Raw genomic sequence first — 19,906 nt, 5'->3', positions numbered from 1 at the left:
GGGTAGCAGTTCCCGCTGTGGCGTCTTCGAGGCTTACGTCGGACTTTGACAGGTTTAAACACTGTCAATCACCAGGAAGAGCCAATCACGAGACGGGATCCGTCTTTAATTCATGTTTAAGGAAAATAAAATAGTGACCATTAAAATAGTGAGCAGACTCAAAGCAGGTACAATTACAGATTTTATTCCGAGATTGATGTAGCATACTTAGTTTTTATTTATGCATTATAAACAATTTCAAGACGTAAATGGCCACATAGGTCAAAAGAGTTGGGAAGACCCTTGTTTATTCCAACAAACAAACAAACAAAAAAAAGACATTCAGAATAAGACTATCCAACGAGGGAATGCAAAATAGAACAGGTGTTGCCATCCAGTGCGCTACTGAACTTGCGCCATGACCACTTTTGTTGTTGTTATCTTCTTTTAAACAAAGAAATAAAATTGATGTCTATATATGAGTAACCAATTGAAAGACATTAGGAAATGGTCAAAGAGAGGCAAAGTTCACACTGAGATGCATTATTAAGATGTACATAAAATTAAACGCAACCATAAAACGACGAACACAAAAAAGTATTGTAAGGATAAATATTTAACTATGTATGGTATCTAAAATCAAAACAATTTTTTTAAATATAGAACTTTGCAAAAGCGCTTCAAGAAGAGAAAAAATAAATAAAAAGGGAACGCGTTGTCGGAAAGGGGGCGGGTACATTCATTGTGCGCCTTAACGCGCGCTTTTTCTGCGCACAGCACCTTTTATGTGTATCCAAGCTACATGCTAAAGTAGCCTTTGCGTTTGGCCTCTTTCTGCTGCTTCACAATAGACGGTGTACTTTGCTGCTCTTAAGGGCTCAAAAAACGCTGTTTCTTCCACCCGGACGGTAAGAAACACGTCCTTTATGAGCACAACGAATGCTGTTGCAAGTCTAGACTTGTGGTTTGATGTCTGAAGTCAACGTGTTTGTATAAATGCTAGCTTGTCAGGTTATATGACAAGCTAACACGGGTTGGGCTAGCTCACGACTGCATCATGCCTCGTTTCAATGTGCACTTTATGTGCTAATGTTTTGATGCTATCTGACACATTTCTCTTAGGAAGGTATGTTTTGGGGTAGAAGAATCACTTTTCTCGTTTTCGGCTTCTTAATTCATCGAGTTTTCACCATGTTTAGCATGTTGCAGACTGAACTAACTACAATGAAACGCTTTCTTTCGTTTGTAAGTCAAAAAAATGAGGCTATGAGTGGTCGACTAAGAATGCATTCGTGCATCTTGAGTTTTATTTAGTTTTGTTTTTTTTTCACAATTTTACAATATATGTTTTAATGCCGATACGAGTCACATTTTGCTAAACCATTGTCATGTTTATTTTTCCTTTTGAACAGGGAAGTATCGACGACTCGAGACAGCGTGTTGCTAAGCTCCGAACAGTGCCATGGGCAAAAAGTCTCGCGACGAAGAATCCTCATCTTCTGACGAGGAAGAATATGTTGTGGAGAAGGTGCTAGACAGAAGGGTGGTGAAAGGCCGGGTGGAGTTCTTCCTTAAATGGAAAGGTTACTCGGAGTAAGTAAAAGCAAAAACATGCAATGCACATGATGTGTACTTCTGATTTTGAGACAGTTTATGAAATGGCGTAAAAACACAGTCACACCCCTTAACAGTACTGATTTTCTGTGATATTTTGCAGCAAGCACAACACATGGGAGCCAGAGAAAAATCTGGACTGTCCTGAGCTAATATCAGAATTCATGAAGACCTACAAGAAAGGCAGTACTGGTAGTGCTACACCAAGCAGCGGGGCCAGCAAATCCACCACTGGCCCCTCGGGGCGCTCCAAAGAATCCAGCAGCTCCAAGAAGAGGAGCTCTGATGATGATGAGGAGGGTAGCAGCAAGCCCAAGAAAAAAAAGGAGGTACATACTATGTTTTATATGCACAAGTCAATGCAACTTATTGGGTTGTCTATGTTGAATCTGATTTGATACATTAGCATATGTGGCACTGGCACCTTTGTGGTTCACGGGGAGTCAAATGTACCTTTTTTGTTCTGAATTAATCTCTTCATTTAGAGATTTGTGATTTATGGGTTAGGCAGCTCTTAATTTAATTGTCTCTTAATTCTTAATGTAAATTTACCAACAGATCAGTTTTGTGTGAAATCTTGAAATGAACCATACAGTTCAGTTATTTCATTCAAATAATTCCTTTTGAGCTTTTAGCAGCCATACAAATTCTGGAAAGTTTAAATTCAGTGTTGTGTAAAATCTACTTTTTTTTAAAGCCATCTTGTTATGTTGTTTCCTCATCAAAAACACACTTTTTTTCCCATGCATTTTTTAGAAATACTTGAATCTCTCGTGGCAACCATTCAGCTGCAAAAAGCACCTCACAGTTCTCCCCCTCCATCACAACTGCCACCACTCGGCTCCTTCAAACTAGCCAGCAGCAATTAGTAAAAACCTGGTGGAACCTCACAGTAGCCGACTTCATTATAGCAGCTACTTTTGCGTGTAATCCTGGTAAAAACGTTAAAGGGTTAACAGAGGAGTGACGTTGTGATGACTTTCTTAAGGCCAAGTGTCAGAGCAAGTTTCTTAAAGAGACAGAGGCCCAATTTAAAGCCATTACCAGGACAAATTTAGTTTGTCATATTTGATAGTTACCATATTTTTCATAATAACTGATTGTAACATATTTACTTGTTTGTGCTCCAATATGCCACTATGTGGCTGAAAAAACACACAACACTGCCCCGTCTGAAGTGCAGTTAACCTTTATCTTGGATATCACTACGATCTGAGTTGAACATTTATCCAAATGTCATGCAAAATAAAAATAAAAAAATCTTGGTCAGTCCATTTTATGTTGTTCTTTTTCAAAAAAAACAGATATAAATCAAAGTAATTCTAACATCTCTGGTTTATTTCAGGATGAAATCCTTGTTGCACGTGGCTTTGAGAGGGGTCTTGAGCCAGAAAAGATCATAGGAGCCACTGACTCATGTGGAGACTTAATGTTTCTCATGAAATGGTAAGTTTTGTTGATCATGTTATCCATATGTTTTTGGAAGCCTTTGTATTGTTAAGATTACTCCATTCCTTTGGGATTCATTTAGATAAAAAATACATTTTGCAGTTAAACTGTCTGATTAGATGTTGCCTTGGCCATTTTGTTTCTGCTTGGTCAAGCCATTCAAACAATCTTTGGGTGACTGAAGGATTAGCGTAATATGTATGACTGAAATCCTTGATCCCAACAAAAATGAGGGACGAACTTTGCATTTCTTAGCAGAGGGTTTGACCTAAAGCACACCTGCTGCAATGGGGAATTAAAAAAAAAGACCCATTTTGAAAAATGTTATGTTTTTCATAAAATTTCTGACACTAAAACAACTACTGATTCAAATTCATGGTCAAAGATTTTTTTTAATTGTTCTTTCATTACTAAAAAATGTATTCTGAGAGGATTTGTGATGTGGCTGAGAAGATTCTAAGGTTTTCTTTTGTTTGCTTTTTTTTTTTGTTTTTTTCTGGATACTGTTTTAAAATGTGATTTGCAGACTTAATTCTGGTGTACAGGGGTAAAGGCATGGGATGCTTACTATGTCATTACATATTATTAACATGAAATAGCTGTCTAGCTATATAAACATGAAGTCAGTTCATAAAGCTTTATGTGTCTGCATATTATCTCAGTTATTACATGTTGTACATCTTATGCTTGGGCATGCCCTCTCTACTACACTATTTCATTATAAGTGATAGTTGATGGGAATAGTACAATTTTCCGAAGTTTGTAAAGAAACATACATTTTGGATGTTAGCTTAAACACTCGATTCTTGTAGAATTGGTTTCATAGGAGAGAACTATTAATACACAATTGACAGCACATATGTTGATGTGATATCTCAGAACGTGAGCCTAAGGCCTTATCTGATGGTTATGGTGTGTGTTGTCGTATTAAGGTTAATTTTATGTTGTAAATTCAGAAGCATCTTATGTATTAAACAAGTGAAACTTTCACATCTATAATTGGAAATGTGCCTAGTGATTATCACGGTGATCTGGTACAGTGCATATAACTTACAATTATCCCTTCCAGGAAGGATTCTGATGAGGCCGATCTCGTGCTCGCCAAGGAGGCCAATCATAAGTGCCCACAGATAGTCATAGCCTTCTACGAGGAGCGTCTGACCTGGCATGAAGACAGCGATAAGAAGGAGAAGGATGCCGTCAGCGCGTGAGTGCTTTGTCTCAAGAGGAAAAGCTCCACTGCAGGGACAACCTTGAGTCAGACATTTTTTTCCCACACCTGAAACCTCCCTCATCTTTCACCTGTACCATGTCCAGTGATGACACAAAGACGGCAGACACGGTTGTTTCCTCCATCCATGTCCCCATCGGAGCACAATGGCCCCAGACTGCTGAGGGGATAGGGGGCTCCTTCTAAAAAGAAGCTGTAGTGGCTGTGGGTGATTGCTAATGGGGAAAGATTCTACTGTTCTTGTCTTTGTCTTGAACTTTTTTTTATTATCCTAGCATATGTTTTTAGAACAAAAAGGATGGGATTATAGCAGTAAGGAATATTTAACTGTATCTTTAAGAGACTGAATCCTTATAAAAATTGTCATTGGCGATATGGAGCAAACTGTATTACCTGTTGACTACCATTCTAAACATGAATCGTTACTGGTCAATGTCCCCCGTACTAAATCCACCATAGCTTTTATATTTGTGATGCTGCCACCAGAGTGTTTTCTTGACTGCATAATTGCTTCCTTTTTGAGAGCTGTTTTTTAATCATGTAGTTTTTGAGAGTTTTCTTTTTTGTTGTTCTTGTCATGTCTACCAAAATACAGCTTCTAAGTCTGAAGAAACCTTTTCCTGCATAGTGACTTTATTTTTTTCCTTCTTATGTTTCCAGTTATCCTCATGTGATTTTTAATTTTGTTACACTATTATCTGATAAAGTACAATAAAACATTTTACTCACTTTTGATATATTTTACCTTTTTTTTCCCCCCCAGCTGACTTTTCAAGTTATGAAAATATTTAATGGTTGGACAATCTTGACCATATCCAGGAATTGAAGTGGTTCAGACATTATTGGAGTTTGCCACCTAGTGGCAGCTAAATGTAAACTACTTTGAGATCAATGTTAGGGTCCCTGAATGTTTTGTTTTTATGGTGACTCATTACTAATTGGAGCAGACATGGAGGTTGGTTGAAGTATGTCTTTAATGTTAATGGGCAAGTCAGATGTTTTCGTATTAGGCGTTAACGATTTTTATCAATTGGGTGCTAAAAAGCAGCAGTTTGATTTTTAAAAATTGATGCTGTTTAGTTTTCTGTTACAGTTTGCTCTGTTTTCCAGCATAGACAGTTTGGACCAAATGTTTAGCATAATTTTCCTTGTAAGGAAAAGGAGTTTGTATTCCTTTGTTTATACATGCAGTTCACTGTATTTTTTCTCTTTTTTTACTTTTATTTTTCCCAAATCTCAAAAACGTAATTTTTGCCGTTTTTAAAGAAAAAAAGTAAACGTTTGTGTGAAATATCAGTATGTGTATAGTAGCGCCCTTTAATAAACATTTTCAGTGTTTAAGTTGCTGTCAGTAAGCTTTTGTTCTGTAGATTAAATTCAATTTGACAAAGGACTACATGGCAGCTTACAGGTGCATCTTAATAAATTAGAATATTGAACCAGTGATTTGATAAAATGGAGTTATGGATCAAAACTACTTCAAGAGATTGGTTTTACATGTGCCGATATTCAGTTTAGAACTAAAACTTTTAAGAGTATTACATGAGCTTAAAATATGTCAGTGCCTAAAAAATTACAAACACTTCTGATCTGATTGTTGTAGAGATTTACATCCTTTGGAGATGGCAAGCCACAAAAGGTTATTAAAGGAACTGTATCCAAGAAGAAATGCAACATGGTATTGAGGGATTTGTGAAGCAAAACTCATTTGAGGAAGATTTGCAAAAAAAAAAAAAAACTACAGCTAATTTCAGTGTTTCTGCCTCTCACCAAAGTATCCAGGATCTGGACCATAACTAGCACTTCCTTTGTGTTAAGCCACATAATGAACTAACCATGTTTGGAGTATAATGCCCAGACTAAGAAGAAAGATTAGGTGTTCTCAGTGCTCCAAAATTGGCTTTTTACATTAAATTAAGGTTCCAGAGTTTTAAAGAAGAGTGGAAATGGAAAAACTTCAACCTAATTCAAATCAGTTTACTTATATGGCTTCTATTCACAACTAATGTCACTTCAAAGCGGCATGCACAAACAAAAATAGCAATTCAATCACATACAGTACAACTGATTGTAGGTATGAAACAGCACGGCAATCTCAATTCATTATTCAAAGTAGTTTAAAAAGTTTCTATTCTTCAGCACATTGACTTGCAGCATTCAATCCTCCTGGATGACCGTGTAGTGACAACAGAAAATCGTTGTAATGTGCCATTGACTTTACAGCAATCCCTCATTCCCAGAGACGCCACCAGGAATCTTGGGCCCCCAGACGAAAAATTAAATTGGACCCCCCGCCCCATGCAGCTGCTGTTACAATTTTTTGAGTCTATCTGACCTTTCAAAAGCATCATAAAAAGGACTGTAACTGCCTTCCTTTCTTTGGTCCAATAATGATAACTTGCACAATATTTCCTTCTCATGAATTTTAAATCCAATGGTCTGCATGCAGTATGCAAGGAGGTTGCTTAAATTTGTGTTTTTCTTAAGCAACTTTTTAGAATTGTCCCCCCCAGCCTCCCCTGCATAGCGCCCCGGCTCATACCAACGCATGTTGCGACATGCGCCTATTTGCAGTCCAGTGTGTTTTGGCGTCCCAGAAATGGAAATTCTTTCTCATAATTTCATGTGCACTATCTGATCTCACTCAGCAGATGGCGCTGTTAGATGCAGCCAGTGGCGTTTCCAGAAGACATCTTATTTTCTCAGCTCGAAAACCTAAAGAAGCTCTCAAATAAGAGTTTGCTTTGACCCAGTATTATCTTATTTCCTTTAACCCACACACACAAGAAACTCTTTTAGCAAAATTTGCTGCCTTGAATAACAACATACACACATTAAAAAAAGAAGATAAACTGAAAGTCAGCCAGCTCCTGTTTGCTGTTTTCTTCTTCTGAAATTGTCTCTAAGATTAATGTGAAGAAATGAGTGGAGAAGGAGATGGCGTGTGACTCACGGTGAAGGTCGGATGTGAACCGGCTGGTCGTTATGGTTCATGCATGATCGGTTCCAAGGCAGTGATGGAGCATCGCAAAATACCAGTCAGTGAGGGAAAATAACAGCTTGAATACCAAGCTGAGCACAAGAAAAACTTGGATGCCATAACATCTGAAGCAGCTGAATTTCCAAATCGTTTTCACAAACGGCAAATTACAAAGTGAGTTTCTAGCCTGAATTAACTTCCTTTTAATATAGGAAAAAATAGAATAATTTACAAATTTGCGTTAAACCTCACCAGGCTCTCCTATTAATTTTGTTTTGCCAGACTTGCTTGACCTGCAGCAGGTCTTTAATCTATTTCACCATTACTTCTCTTTTCTTTGTTTTTTTGTAACTGGCTTGGACTGCAGCTCTTTGTGGTATTCAGACACATACCTATACAGTGCTGCGACAATGCGCTGCAGCTGATAGAATTTTCTTGCAAAAAGGCTTTTACTCTCCAAATGGAATGCAAAGGTCACTAGTAAATATCCAGCCCCTGGGACCATTAAGCTGGGCAAAGGCAGAGAGCAGCAGGCTTGTTTTATGGAGCTTGGAACTGTCTGCTGACAAACTCAAGCCAGTGGATTTTTTAAGGGAAAAGCCACTGTGGATCTCGGTCACAGTATATAATAATAATAATAATAATAATAATAATAATAATAATAATAATAATAATAATAATAATAATAATAATAATAATAATAATAATAATAATAATAGCTAGTTTTCTAAATGAAAAAAACCTTCAGAAATTATTGAATTTTTATGTAAGAAAAGTCATAATACAAACAGTCTGAAAGGTCCCAGCTATATTGGACAGAAGAATAATTTTTTTTGACCCGGCCACCTTCTGATGTTTTTAATTCCTACCAGCAAACCGAAAACATTTTCCCTTCTTTGGCCCATGCGTTTCTTGGAGAAAACCCTCTTTATCTCAGTGGCGATTATGCCTTGCTGTAAATTTTTTTATTTATTCGCAACAGGCTCTTTGCACTTCAAACGTACTCCCCCGACCAGTAACTTCTAGGTGCAAATGAGTTCCACAGGGCATTGCCCACAGCAGAGGTGGGGTCGTCTTGCACAGCACATTACAATAAACGAGTGCTGGGGGAGCTTCTGTGCAGCTGTGGTGAGAGGGAACGGATTGACGCAGTGGGTCCAATCAGAATCAAAGTTTGCTCAAGGATACGACTAAAACAACAAACAGATAAATGTGAACTCATGCCAATAATGCAAAGGTGCAGAAAAGGGCATGAAGCAAGATTCATGGCATCCAGCTGGTTGCAGGGGGGGAAAGGCAAGGAATTGAGAAAATGTGTACAAAGTAGTGTGAAATTTGATTTTGCTGTGATCGGGTGAGCACAGCTGCAAACCAGCTGGGTCTCCTCTTCCTTGTTACATGCAGATAAAAATGTCTGCAGTGACAATCGGCTCATCACCCCTCAGCGCCGAGCACTGATCTGTGTGAAGGTGATTGCAAAGTGATGCTCTAATTTGTGTGGCGATCACACTTAATGTGCAGTAAAGCACCATAGACAAAGCCTCGAGTTTCGAAATGTCCCCCTCTTGTGCGCCACACAGCCCTCAACACCCACCTTCTGCTGGCTGTGCTTCCACCTCCACCTCCCACCTCTCCTCTCCTCCTCCACACTCCTCCCTTCATCTCCTCTCCCCACCAGGGGGTAAGAGTTATAGCCACCATAAAAGGCAGGTAATGCATTGTTAACTAATTCTGTCTGCTCAGAGCTGATATATCCTCTGCTCTAAATCTCTGTGCTTCCAATAAAATGCAAATGCTAATGCTTGCCCTCCATGCGCTGATATCATTTTTAACAGGCCAGAGGTAAATGCTAGAGAGGGGTTGGGTGGGCAGAGATAGTCTGTGACACCACAAGGCTTTAAGACTTCATGGCACATTGTGCCATAAAGCAGACCCTGAGACCTGCACCAAGTTGCACTGTCCGAGCGGGAGCGCGAACATGGCTGCACACATGTATTTGAAGCTACGGCAGTAGAGACGTACCTGCTTAGAAGTGTGGCCACTGGGGAACCAGCACAAACAGATTTCCAGAAAGAATGCATTCAGCATCAAATAACTGAAGCCAATTTCCCTGCGGATGTAATGCATCATATTTCCATGTTAGTAGTAGTGTCACACTCTGTGTAACCTTGGGCTTCTAAATATTGATCCACTTCGAGATTTTCAATTATCCTGTGCCGTTTTTCTGCCATCTGGTAAGGACCAGTGATTTGTGTTCCTTCATATCTGGGGGCTTGTCTTGTAATTAGACCATAAATTAATTTGCACAGAACAGAGAGAGCAAAAAAAAAAGAAAAAATTGAAGGCATTAAGTAAGTCAGTGGATGCTGGAGACAGAAAATCATAGAAAACTACAGTGCTTTATTTACTAGAATAAGATAATTGGATTACAAATTCCAACACCATAAGTTTTTTTTTCCCCAGGCATGTCACTTGTTTTTCTTCGCGCAATTTAAAACCATGCAGCTAATGATTTTTTCTTAGCTTCACTTTATCAATGCAGGACCAGAAATCATCCATTGACATTGTTATACCCAATTGCTTGCGGTGAAACAGCAAAATGATTAGGAAAAATAGAGTACATTACTGTCAAAATGTGTGTGAAACTTTGCAGTTAAATCAGTCAGTGGATTTAAATGCCAAACCCCCTCTACCTCGACAGAGGACAGACAACTTTCGAAGCAAGCTCTTATTTACAGCACAGCTCAAGTGGAGGTCTTTAAAAAAAACAAACAATGCATCTTTATTGATTTTAAATTGGTAGTATAAGCTCTTCTGCAAGATTAGCTCATTGTCCCCTGCTGCTAAATTACACACAGCAATTGACGCTGTCGCAGCACAGTGTCTTGACAGCTCTCTTTGCCATGTGGGAATTCACATTAGACAAGCATAAGTTGCTTGCTTACAACAGTTAAGAGAAAAGTCTATCAATTAATGGCCTTATGTCGTACTATAAAATGTTAAAACCTTAGGCTTTAAACACTGCGTGCAAGCAGGGCAGGATTTAGCAAGATGTGGACCTCTGGGCAAGAGTCAGTTTTAGTCCCCTATTCAAAATAGTTTCTTTTTCATGTCAATATGCACCCATCATTATTTTGATGGGTGCATTAAAGTTTTTAGACCTTGCACACATAAGAACACATTTTCTTAATGTTTGTAGTTGTCCAAACATTCATCCATTTTCTACACCTACTTGTTCTTTACAGTGTTTCTGGGTGTTTTGTGTCTTTAAATAGATTCACAATTACTTTCAACAACAGACTTTGGTTAAAAAAATATTTATTTTAGCTGTAAGAAAAAAAACAATGCAATAAAAGACTGTCGGCTGTTTCGTTTTTCTAAATTTAAATAAAATATTGTCAGATGGACATTGCCATGTTGTTTATGCTGCAATGAATTCTGGGTAAATGACGTATGCTAGGTCTGGTTGTTCTAGCTTCGTTCAGCCAAAACAGCATTAAGTAATGGAGTTATGCCTTTTCAATTTAAACCAGAGTGCGTTGAAATTTATGGCAATGTAGAAATCATAAGAGGTAGCAAAGATGAAGAGGACCAAACAGAGAAAGAAAAAACACTTGGCCGAGGAAGCTGATATTTGTGCTGCTGCTGCCAACTTCAGCTCTGTGAAGGAAATGATGAATGACTTGTACATCTGATTGGACTGTGATCCAATAAGTGACTGATATGTTCTGTGTCAGGTCTGGTCCTCAGTCCAGTAGCACCTGTTTATGGCCTGGTACTGAGTCTGCTGACAGGTCCATGGTTTCACATTCAGGGCTTGCAGCACTAGCAATAGCTTCCTTAATATTTAAAAGAGCTTCAATCATTGCCTTTCTCCCAGAAGGTGGTGGATTTCGGCACTTTTGGATAAAAACTGTCGGCACGGCATTAGGTTTTAGCTTCCGAGGGTTGCAACCATCTGTATGATCTTTCATCAATTTTGCTCGTTCAAATGGCTCAAAGTGTTCTGGAGAGAAATGTTGAGAGTGCAAATGTGGGTCCTTCGAAAGTTGTATTCGGCTCTTTCCCACTGCGTTCTTTTTGTTTGTGTGGGAAGAGATGCAGACTCATCTCACAATTCTTTTTTTTAAATTACAGCCAACGGCAATGCAGTGCGGCATTGTCTAAATTTACACTAGTCAAATGCAATATAATAAAGAACTATTTGGAAGTTAGCCTTCCTAAGTTACTCTGTAGATTCTGTTACAGAATGGACATCATTGCGTTATTGACCTCGGTGGGTGAAAAATATAATAAAATATATGCAATTTTTGAAATTATTATGAGTTTTTACAGATCACACATTTTATAGCTAATAGAAAAATTACACTGTATTTAGGCCAACATGTTCATCTAATTGTGGATCCCTTCAACACACAATTGGCAAGAGATGGGGGATCACCCATCTGTTTGCCAGTCCATCACAAAGATGCAGAACAAACACACACATACTCATACTTAAAGACAATCTGGAGTGGTAGTTTATCTGGCATGCTTTTTTTTACTGTGGAAGGAAACTAGAAGACTCAAGAAAATGTGAAAACTCCATGCAGAAAAATCCTGGCCAGTATTCAAATTCAGGATCATCTTGCTGTAAGGGAACAGTGCTTACAGCTGCTCCACAGTACAGCACAATGTATTTAGGAATTTCATTTTGTTCTTCCAAAGAACAGCATAACTTCAAAAATCCATCCAAAAATTACACAAAATGTTATAGTATCTGTGCCAGACTTGTATCTGACAATGTAAAAATATGTAAAAAAAAAACCCAAAACAAAACATCGACAACAAACCAGGAGGCCCAGGGCATGCCCTTAACACCTTGTAAATTCCTGAATAATTCTGTATATTTAACACAAACTAAAGATAGTAGTAGAAGCACTTTGCATTAACTAGGGTTGGACTCATGCTAAGTTACGTATGTTGCATGTATTGTATTCAACTGAACATTAATCTAAGCGGGAGTAAAAACACAGACCTGCATTTTTGTTTTGTAAGTAAATTCACTTAGCATGGGCTTGCTGTTGATACATCTGAGGAGCTGATGTCAAGGTTTAGGTTTGTGGTTCCTTGCTAAACTCAGTCCCTTGCGACAATCATTCACCTGGATGTCTATGTTTCAGCAGGGGTACATTAGACTACACACTATAAAAGCCACTGCTGCCAGCACACTGATCATATCTACTTGAGACTTGGAGGTAAGGTCAGCCAACACAGATCCCACCTGCTCCCCCATCACACGACTCCTGCCTTGTGGAAGGAAAAACCCTCCTGACTGGACATGCTTGTACAGACAGCATGTGTCACTGAATTTACAACGGCGACTTACGGGCGGCCTTTCACGTTAAAAGTCATCTTGAGTTTCCCTGGCCTGGCTGGATGTGTGGTAAGCGCTAATCCATTAACATTCGAAGCAGACACGTATCAGAGGCTGGCTTCCCACCAACCCTAAGCTGACAGCGTTTCTGACCCAGTGCTGACCATAACATTCCCCTTCATCCGTGTTCCCAGCCACAGCCAGCCTTGACATAATGTTGAGCTGTAAACTGTCTAATGTTACACTGTATATTAATGTGAAGTATAATATGCTTGAGATACAGTGAAGAATGCTTACCACCAAGTAAGAAAACTCCAGCTCATTTTTCTAAGTAGGAAAGAGTCACATCTGTCTGCTGTAGAACTGTATAGTTCTTACACTTTAATCATAGGATGCCGAATAAACATTAAGTCCAAATGCCTTCTATTTCTATGGAGAACTGGAGTTCAGAGAAGCCATGAAATCCCTTTGATTTTTAGCAGTGGCATTGATTTCAAAAGGAGATATGGAGTCCCATATTAACTGATCCATAAGGAATAGTTCTGGGAGAACTCAAATTGCTGCAAGGCTCACCCAGGCCTTAGAATCGAGAGCTTTCAACAACATGCTGCTGGAGGTGGCTCCAGAACTGATTAGAATTTTAGTGTCTTATAAAGCCTTGATAAATACTTTATAAAGCCATGCTGCATAACAAATCTAGCGCATAAAAGAAGGCATAGATGTTACTCCTCGTAAGATAAGGTTGGCTCTTGTCAGGATGTTGAATAGGTTTTATAATTCAATGTTACAACCACCATCCCTATGAGAGCCCTGTCATCTCTCAAGGCCCACAGAATATATAAGTTAAACACACATTCAAGTGCTATTAGTTGAGTCCATTACACTGATTAGCAGTAAACACATTCGTAATAAAACTTAGTGAAATAGATTAGGACGCTCCGTGAGCTGATTCATGAGCAGGTCCCAGTGAAATATAACGTGTCCAGGACATCGTACTTCTGAGGGCGCAGCAGGACAAGCTTTTACTTGCAGGATCTGTGACACACGTGGCCCAATTTATCCAAACAGCTCATGTCTAAACACTGAGTCACTCATTTCCACCGCCAGCCAGAAATAAACCCCAGACACAGAAGTGTGACGGAGGGCTCCAGGAGATGTGAAGGAATCTGGGAAACAGAGCAGACCAAACACATGTGTTTTCCACAGCACTGACACCTCTTGCTTTACCTTTGAGCTCTCCACAGTTGTTCCCAGTGGTTCTAAGACTTTTATTAACAAGAACCTCTATAGTAAATTGGTTTCCAAATAATACATCGGAACCAAGACCTTCAAAATTGCACAACAGCAGTGAGAAATTTAATGTTGCTACTTTAAAAAAAACAGTGAGAAAAGACAACATTTCTATCCATTTGTGACGCATGTTCAAAGTAAAGGTTAAGAGAACCAAACTAGGTAAATTCTAAATCAAGATCCCCTAAATTTATGATTAATTTTTACAAGGAAAAGGGTTCCTCACAACCCTGAACTCAAAATTTAACCTATATTAAAACAAAACGAAGAGGTAGACCCAGTATAATAAACTACTTGGGTAAAGTTAGCCTTCCTAAGTTACTCTGTAGATTCCATTATAGAATGGTCATCATTGCATTATTTACTTCCATGGGTGAAAAATATAACAAAATATATGCAGTTTTTGAAGTTATTATGAGTTTTTAAGGATCACACATTTTTTAGGTAATAGGAAAATTACAAAAAGATTTAGGCCAACATGTTCATGTAAGAACCATTTTATTTGTTTTTGGCAATTTGAATTTTTTAGCATTTTTCCTGGGTAGATCATATAAATATTTAAAAACTATTCAGTTCATGTTTGAATGTAATGCACTGTCATTTGTAGCTCATATTGCTACCAATACTTTTCCTGCTTGTGGACGACAAGAAATTACAACTTTAACTCTTCACTATTTGTTTTCCAATTACCACCACTCAGTCAATACATTTTAAAACATTACAAAAGGGATTAGAGGTTCATAATTGTGTTTTGTCACAACAAAGAATCACAAACCACTGGGACTCGTTCATTTTCTTCCTATAAATTCATATTGCATTTTCAAAATTAAAAAACGTCTCTGTTTAAAATGGTAAAAGTTAATAGGGAGATCCCCTAAAGGCAGAATCTTATAAAGCAATAATAGATGTTTCTCAAACACTAAAACGCCATATGTATTTCAAACATATTACTGTGGTAATGAACTCTTCATCTACATTTCTGACAGGTTGTATCTCATTAAATAGACTTCCTCCTTCAATGTTTGAAAGCCTTAACTGTAGACATATAAACTGCTATTAGTTTGTTTTGCCAACAGTAATTACCCTGGTCATTGAGTACAACTGGCAAAGCTGATTGGTTTTCCCGCTAGGGATTATGTTTACTTTTTTAGGAGTCTTTAACACAAAGCCCGTTGAGCTTAAACTACTCATCCTTTTGACTGTTTAGGCCTATTAATTCTGTGTCATAGCTAATTTGCTTCACATTTACCTTGCAAATAGTTGAAACAAGAAAAGTCCTAATCTAATCCTATGTGCATGGGCTCAGACAAGCCAAGGTATCAGTGAACAAAGTTACTGTGTAGCGACCTCAAGTATTTATGAGGGGCCTCTCATAAATATTTGAATTTTAACTCTAACCATGGATCTAAATTTTTTTTATATATTTATTTATTCAGAAAAAAAAATACTGTTAAATGTGTTCTAGTGATTTTAGTATAAGCTACAACATTTTTATTAGCTAAGATATAAAGGCAAATTTACTAGGTAAAAGTGCAAGAATTAATCTTCACTGCATGATTGTTGTGTTAACATAGCTAAAATATGCTGCTCTACGTTTAAACTTTTTTGTTGTTGTTGTTTGAGCTCCATACAATACACCTAAGAAAAATTTAAGGCTTAGAGACAAACTTTCAATGTTCAAAGCATGTCAACAAAACAGGGAGCCAGGCATCAGTCTTTTTCTGAAACAATATGCAGACCATATGAGATCTTTTCTTTGTCATGACAATGGGCCAGATATTCTCTCCTGCTAATTGCAATTGGTTCTGTTTGCATTTTCTCATCACATTAACTTTTTTTCTTTCTCTCTCTCTGTTACAGACCACTGCAATTTAGTGATGAGACAAGTTCCTTTCAATAAAACAGCATCCACTGCAGCGTGAAGCACCTGGAGGGATCCTATTGGTTGCTATTAGATTGGGCACAGCAATGAGATTTGCATCCACTATCAGCTAGACAAAGGAAAATATACATACATAAATAATTGTGCCTTTATGTGCCAATTATTTGCCATTGCAAATAATTTTGACCCCATACAGTGACTTCAGCAGTGAAACAGTATATTGATGAGTGCAGCTGGTGAGGGTCCTTCTCTATTGACACCAGGCCCAGCCCTCAAACAGTTCCAGGCATATCAGGAGAACTTCACCCCCACACATCAAAGCTGTAACTTAATCAAATTCTACATAAGGTGACCCAAAAGCTTAAAAAACATACAAGACCTCTGAAAACTGAACTAAAACCCTAAAAATAAAAACATTAAAAAAAACCATGCCAGAGGTTTTTTTGGAACATTTTTGACAATCTCAAGATTAGACAAAGAACAGAGAGATATGACACTAAAACACCAATTATATGAAGGTTTGCTTGCAATTGTTAGCATGCTTAGCGCTTTTAACAAGTTTGTGTCTCTATAATTGTATTAGTCCTCTCTCCCGCATCCACCACCATTACAAAATTAAGCAACACTATCATTTATTAAAAACATTTAGCGATATTCAGGACAAGCAATTGCTATTGTTCCTATGAAGATGAACAGTGTGTGTTTCCCAGACAGATAGCTGACTCAATGTACTTTATGATGTTAAATGCACAAGGCCAAATTTATGAAGCTGGAGAACAAGAAGTTTTTCTGGTAGTTTTAGCTGCACATGATGAACCGGGGACTGCACAAAATAAAGTACACGGCAAATAATCCAAGATTTCTATCAAAATATATTGATATAGAACTATAGTTTCTTCCCAAATAAAATAGATATTGTAGTATGCATTGTAGTTCAGTTGGACACGACAACAGTATCGACCATATATCTTTAAAATATACAAAGCATGATTTTAATGAAGTTTGGGGCTTGGTTCCAGGAGATGCAGATTTTTAATGACTTGGCACAGGATCAGAAATAAAAATATGAGTCGTACCAAAATTTCCTTTTGGTACCACTAAAAGGCCTCCCATGTAGCACCATCCGAACGTATGCCACCGTGGTTCTCACCACCATTTTGTCAAACAGTTCTATTTTCTTTGTTGCCACCCAATTTGTCCCACAGCACTCCTCCTTTCTTTTTCATTTCACCAAAGTTGTGTTGCCTGGCTTAAAAATCTGTTGACCAGGCACCAAATGTCTCATTACATAAGTGGTGTTGGAATGTTTATTGGTCCCTTTTAGAAGAAAGTTGTTATTCATTTAACCAGGTAGAGGCTATTAGTGGAAGAAGAGCAGGGAACAAGAAGAAAGAGGGAATCATGTGTTTTTACTTTTGACCTTTTCGCTCTGGCATGTACACACCTGGCTCAGTTTAGAGCTGTTTTGTATTCTGGTAAAATAGCTCCCAGCTTTGGGTTTGAGAAGGTCTCTGAAACTTTTACATCACCGACTGAAAAGGTGCTGTTTTCAGAAACTGGTCATCGTGTCACTGAGATGAGATGTATCTTTATTATTCCTGGTGCAAAATCAAAGCTACACATTCAGAATTAATCTGGTTGGTAGTGTCTACTCTCAAAATTATAGTTTTTGAGGAAAAAAAAAAAAGCTTTGCAGATTTTAACAATCCAAGAAAATATCCCTTTGAAATGTTTGTTAGCATGACTACATAACTTCAAAATGATATGTTTAAAGGGATATTTTAGCTCTAACTAAGTGAAAATCTATGTCAGATGTGTTGCCTTGACTATGGGAAGGGCAAATCCCGGCCACTTCAGACTCTGAGTTGCTCATCTGTTTCCTATTGGAGGAAGTAATGCTGGCAGGAAAGCAACGGCAGTAGATTAAGGCAGGCTGGAATAGAAAGATGGTAAAAAAGAGAACTAAGAGGTAAGGAAACAGGAAATGACTGTGTGACCCACAGGGTCCACTTACAACCTTGCCAGAGCCCCCTGGCCACGGCCAACCTACTGCGCCAGCAGTTTCCATCACTTGCCGCTTCTGGTTCCTCCACATAAATCCAGGATCTCCTAAATAAAGCTCCTCTTTCTCCAGGAGCAGCAGGGAGTCGGAGGAGAGGTGAAATACCAGAACGGCTGAAACTTAGCAGAGAATCTCTGCTTATAAGCGAGAGAATGCATTAGAGATACTGTTGCAAGTAGACTGATAAAGGAGGACCTGGGACCATCTCTCAGGTCGATGAGACTGTTGTTACATTATTTTATTCTTCTAATAAACACAAACTCGAACAATCAATAACAATACGGAAGCGTTATTTTATTGCTGTTATCTTACGTTTGTTTTTTTTTTTTTTTTCTTATTTTCCGTGCTCTACTATGACTGAGAGTCGTGGCCCTTTCTCGCTCCTTACTGCCCCCTGACAAACTGTTTGGGTGCTGCATCCCTCTGCTGATAAACCTAGAAATCATTCCCGACTCCAGCCAGAGGTCTTTACAGTACCTTCAGCGCTCCCTGCTGATGGATTAATGCACTGTTGTGTCATTTTATTGCCATTTTATTGCCCTGGTGCAATTTACCAGGCTTTATGTGCCTTCTCTGTCCAGCAAAGGGCCGCGCAGGCGCACGAAAGCGACATTCCCAAACAAAGGCCGCCTCTCTCTGCCTCTCTCCGGTTCCACTGGACTGCGCATGAGCACCACTCAGGCTCAAGGAATGCGCCACAGAAATACACAGTCACACTATCTAAATCATAGCAACGCAGCTCGTTCAGGGCACAAATAGGGTGCTAAACATGCAGCTGATGGAAGCCGGCGCTGTGAATCTTTGAGCCATCTGATGGACTTCACGTTCAGTGCTGCTGTGCTGCACTCTCGCCACCTGAGGGCAACATCATTCAGGCATATGCAGCTGCAGCCTTACGCAACAGCTCTGTGATATATTTGAACGTGCAATTGTTTGGGTTGTGTAGAGTTGATTTGTGCTACACCCAAAGTTAAAGTTTTTTCAGGTCTGCTTTGTTTCATGACAGAATTTTGCAATTTCAATGATGGATGACGAGGTATAAAAAAACAAATAAACGAACAAACAAACAAAAAAAAAAAAAACCCTGCAGTGATATTTTGAGTATTTAATCTTTTTAACAGATCCCACTTTAATTCATGGCCCAGAAACATAGCAAAGCACTTTTTTTCTGTTATTGCTACCAAGTTTTAAAGTAAACAGACTCACCCACAGACACGCCACATCTGCTGAGTGAAGTTGCCGTTCTAACAGGTGGAGGAGCCCTGTAATGTTGCTTGTCAAACTATTATCTTCCTAATGCTTCAGGGGCAAACAGAGATCTGTAACCAACTCCTTTTGGCAGGAAAGAGCTTTTTGGTTTATGTGTTTGCAGTTTGTGTTGGTGTAATTAATGCAATCTCGCTTTTATTTTTATTTTCGGGAAATTGTTGCCGCATGATGTTAAATTAATTGTCGACTTGATCTTGTGGATGTTCAATAAAAGTGCCTAGCCACAAAAAGATATAAGGTCGTAGATCGTCTAGATGCAGACAAGTGGTGGATATGTCCACCAGAGGGCGCACAGATGCTGTCAAACTGAGGAGCTTTTGAGAAAATAATAATAAAGGAAATCAACAGTAGCAGGGAGAATTTTTCTTCGTAAATCACAGTGATTGATCACAAATCCTGCGCTAATCATAATTTTTTAGACAACTGAATTCTTTTGGACTCCTTCCATCTTAAAATCTGTGTGAGTTTTTTTATTTTATTTATTTATTTTTTGCATTTTCAGTGCAAAGCACAATCCCAACAAGGACCTGTAACCTCAGAGTCTCTCATGCTCTTACATTTGCTGATCCATCACTCTTAATGGAAGAGGATACGTTTCAGCCGAGAAAAGAGAGAACAGACAAAAGCAGGGCGATTTATGGACAGCGCTGGAGTGGGACCCGTGGATGTCGGCCTTGATCTGAGCTGGGCTGTGGCTCACTCTCGTCCAGGCAACGCCCTGGGCCAGGGTCATTGATGCACAAATGCACATACATTACTCCCAGGCCACACCACATCCCAAAATGCAATTCTTT

General features: G+C 38.7%; 1 protein-coding gene across 1 annotated transcript; it reads left to right on the top strand.

Moving 5' to 3' along the window:
• Window positions 1–748: 748 nt before the first annotated feature.
• Window positions 749–5,008, top strand: cbx5 (chromobox homolog 5 (HP1 alpha homolog, Drosophila)). Its single transcript, XM_055049420.1, has 5 exons — window positions 749–887; window positions 1,392–1,572; window positions 1,697–1,922; window positions 2,939–3,039; window positions 4,112–5,008. The coding sequence occupies exons 2-5, from the start codon at window positions 1,442–1,444 to the stop codon at window positions 4,251–4,253; spliced, it is 600 nt and encodes a 199-aa protein (XP_054905395.1). The 5' UTR covers window positions 749–887; window positions 1,392–1,441; the 3' UTR covers window positions 4,254–5,008.
• The last annotated feature ends 14,898 nt before the right edge of the window (window positions 5,009–19,906 follow it).

The sequence above is a fragment of the Poeciliopsis prolifica genome, unplaced genomic scaffold (assembly GCF_027474105.1).
Source record: "Poeciliopsis prolifica strain line A6 unplaced genomic scaffold, Auburn_PproV2 SCAFFOLD029, whole genome shotgun sequence".
NCBI classification, from domain to species: domain Eukaryota; kingdom Metazoa; phylum Chordata; class Actinopteri; order Cyprinodontiformes; family Poeciliidae; genus Poeciliopsis; species Poeciliopsis prolifica.
Note: the sequence above shows the minus strand (reverse complement) of the source record. Positions and strands in the feature narration are given on the sequence as shown.

Coding starts and splice junctions, on each gene's coding strand:
- cbx5 (XM_055049420.1), top strand. CDS start 1,442: ATGGGCAAAAAGTCTCGCGACGAAGAATCCTCATCTTCTGACGAGGAA. Junction 1,573..1,696: donor AAATGGAAAGGTTACTCGGA/GTAAGTAAAAGC, acceptor GATATTTTGCAG/CAAGCACAACACATGGGAGC. Junction 3,040..4,111: donor TTAATGTTTCTCATGAAATG/GTAAGTTTTGTT, acceptor TATCCCTTCCAG/GAAGGATTCTGATGAGGCCG.